The 2,500-nt window shown below is 50.2% G+C and overlaps 1 protein-coding gene across 1 annotated transcript in view; it reads left to right on the top strand.

Annotated features, from left to right (window-relative positions):
- Positions 1-2,500, top strand: part of LOC122261736 (tyrosine-protein phosphatase 10D) — a 78,762-nt gene that overhangs the window by 35,969 nt on the left and 40,293 nt on the right. The window contains exon 3 of the mRNA XM_086555458.1: positions 706-1,054. Within this exon, the coding sequence (XP_086411584.1) occupies positions 706-1,054 (349 nt within the window). The remainder of the gene's footprint in view (positions 1-705; positions 1,055-2,500) is intronic.

The following is a 2,500-nucleotide window of genomic DNA, read 5'->3' as shown; positions in this document are numbered from 1 at the left end:
GCATGAGATGTCTGTTTAAACTGGGTATAACGCGGGTGTTTTACGGGAGTATAAGTCGTCTGTTTAACCACCGTGTAAAGCGACTGTTATAATAAGGGCATGATGTAACTGTTTAACTAGGGTATAAATCGACTGTTTTACTAGGACACGAAAAGAAATGCGTAACTAGGGCATAAAACGCCTGTTTAAACCAGGGTATAATGCATCTGTTTAACTAGGCCATAAAGCGGTAGTTTAACAAGGGCATAAAACAGACATACCACTCGTTAAGAGCCTTGTAGATCTTTCTGTAAATCTTCGAGAAGACCCTCTTAGCGGCGGCGGACCTACTACTTACGATATTTCTCCGGCATGTGTTTCGAGGCGCTCTTCGACGTCTCTGAAGGCGGAATTAGCGTCGGTGGGGAGTCTGGCTCCTGATTCTCCTCCACCTCGCGGCTGATAGTGTAGCTTCTAACTTTCCTTATCGTTTCCGGTGATATTCTGGCTCTTGCGGGGCTCCTGACTCTCCTCCTACTCTCCTTCACTGACAGTCTAGCTCCCAACTTTTCTAACTTTCCTCCCCGTCTCCATTGCTAATCTGACCCCTCCAACTTTCCCTCTCCTCTATGCATTGACAGCCCGACGCCCGACCTCCCTTCCCCCCCCCCTCTAGTTATGACAAAGTGGCTCCTAACTCCCCTCCTTTCCCTCCCCCCTTTGCAGTTCCGAGGCCGCCCACCAACCTGACCATCCAGAGCAAGAAGGGCAAGGTGGTGTACGTGACGTGGGAACCGCCGTCGATCGGGGAGTACACGGCCTTCAAGCTCAAGGTCATCCCGCTGTCGGAGCCGCAGAACAGCAACAAGAACACCATCGTGAAGGAGAGCGAGCTGCCGTTCCCGATGCGAGAGCTCACCCCCGGCGCCTCCTACAAGCTCCAGCTCTTCACCATCTACCAGAACAAGGAGAGCGACGCCTACGTGGAGACCAACTTCACCACGAGTGAGTCTCGGATGAGGGTCTGGCCTCGATGTGGCGTCACTGTTCTTGATGTGGTGTCACTGTTCTTGAGGTGGTGTCACTGTTCTTGATGTGGTGCCACTGTTCTTGATGCGGTGCCACTGTTCTTGAGGCGGTGTCACTGTTCTTGAGGCGGTGTCACTGTTCTTGATGAGGTGTCACTGTTTTTGATGTGGTGCCACTGTTCTTGATGTGGTGTCACTGTTCTTGAGGTGGTGCCACTGTTCTTGATGTGGTGTCACTGTTTTTGAGGTGGTGCCACTGTTCTTGATGTGGTGTCACTGTTCTTGAGGTGGTGCCACTGTTCTTGATGTGGTGTCACTGTTCTTGAGGTGGTGCCACTGTTCTTGAGGTGGTGCCACTGTTCTTGATGTGGTGTCACTGTTCTTGAGGTGGTGCCACTGTTCTTGAGGTGGTGCCACTGTTCTTGAGGCGGTGTCACTGTTCTTGAGGCGGTGTCACTGTTCTTGATGAGGTGTCACTGTTTTGTGATGTGTGCCACTGTTCTTGAGGCGGTGCCACTGTTCTTGAGGTGGTGCCACTGTTCTTGATGTGGTGTCACTGTTCTTGAGGTGGTGCCACTGTTCTTGAGGTGGTGCCACTGTTCTTGAGGCGGTGTCACTGTTCTTGAGGCGGTGTCACTGTTCTTGATGAGGTGTCACTGTTTTTGATGTGGTGCCACTGTTCTTGAGGCGGTGTCACTGGTCTTGATGTGGTGTCACTGTTCTTGATGTGGTGTCACTGTTCTTGAGGTGGTGTCACTGTTCTTGATGTGGTGTCACTGTTCTTGATCAGGTGTCACTGTTCTTGATGTGGTGTCACTGTTCTTGAGGTGGTGTCACTGTTCTTGATGTGGTGTCACTGTTCTTGATGTGGTGTCACTGTTCTTGATGTGGTGTCACTGTTCTTGAGGTGGTGTCACTGTTCTTGATGTGGTGTCACTGTTCTTGATGTGGTGTCACTGTTCTTGATGTGGTGTCACTGTTCTTGATGTGGTGTCACTGTTCTTGATCAGGTGTCACTGTTCTTGATGTGGTGTCACTGTTCTTGATGTGGTGTCACTGTTCTTGATGTGGTGTCACTGTTCTTGATGTGGTGTCACTGTTCTTGATGTGGTGTCACTGTTCTTGAGGTGGTGTCACTGTTCTTGATGTGGTGTCACTGTTCTTGATGTGGTGTCACTGTTCTTGATGTGGTGTCACTGTTCTTGATGTGGTGTCACTGTTCTTGATGTGGTGTCACTGTTCTTGATGTGGTGTCACTGTTGTTGATGTGGTGTCACTGTTCTTGAGGTGGTGTCACTGTTCTTGATGTGGTGTCACTGTTCTTGAGGCGGTGTCACTGTTCTTGAGGCGGTGTCGCTGTTCTTGATGTGGTGTCACTGTTCTGATGCGGTGTCACTGTGTCGTTGAATGTGGTGTCATCTGTTGTCTGATGTGGTGTCACTGTTCCGATGTGTCACTGATTGTTGATGTGGTGTCAACTGTTCTTGAGGGTG

Source organism: Penaeus japonicus, unplaced genomic scaffold (genome assembly GCF_977035675.1).
Source record: "Penaeus japonicus unplaced genomic scaffold, GWHDUDI00000001_assembly GWHDUDI00000031, whole genome shotgun sequence".
In the NCBI taxonomy this organism is placed as follows: Eukaryota; Metazoa; Arthropoda; class Malacostraca; order Decapoda; family Penaeidae; genus Penaeus; species Penaeus japonicus.
The sequence above is the reverse complement of the archived record's forward strand: the minus strand, read 5'-3'. Positions and strand labels throughout refer to the sequence as shown.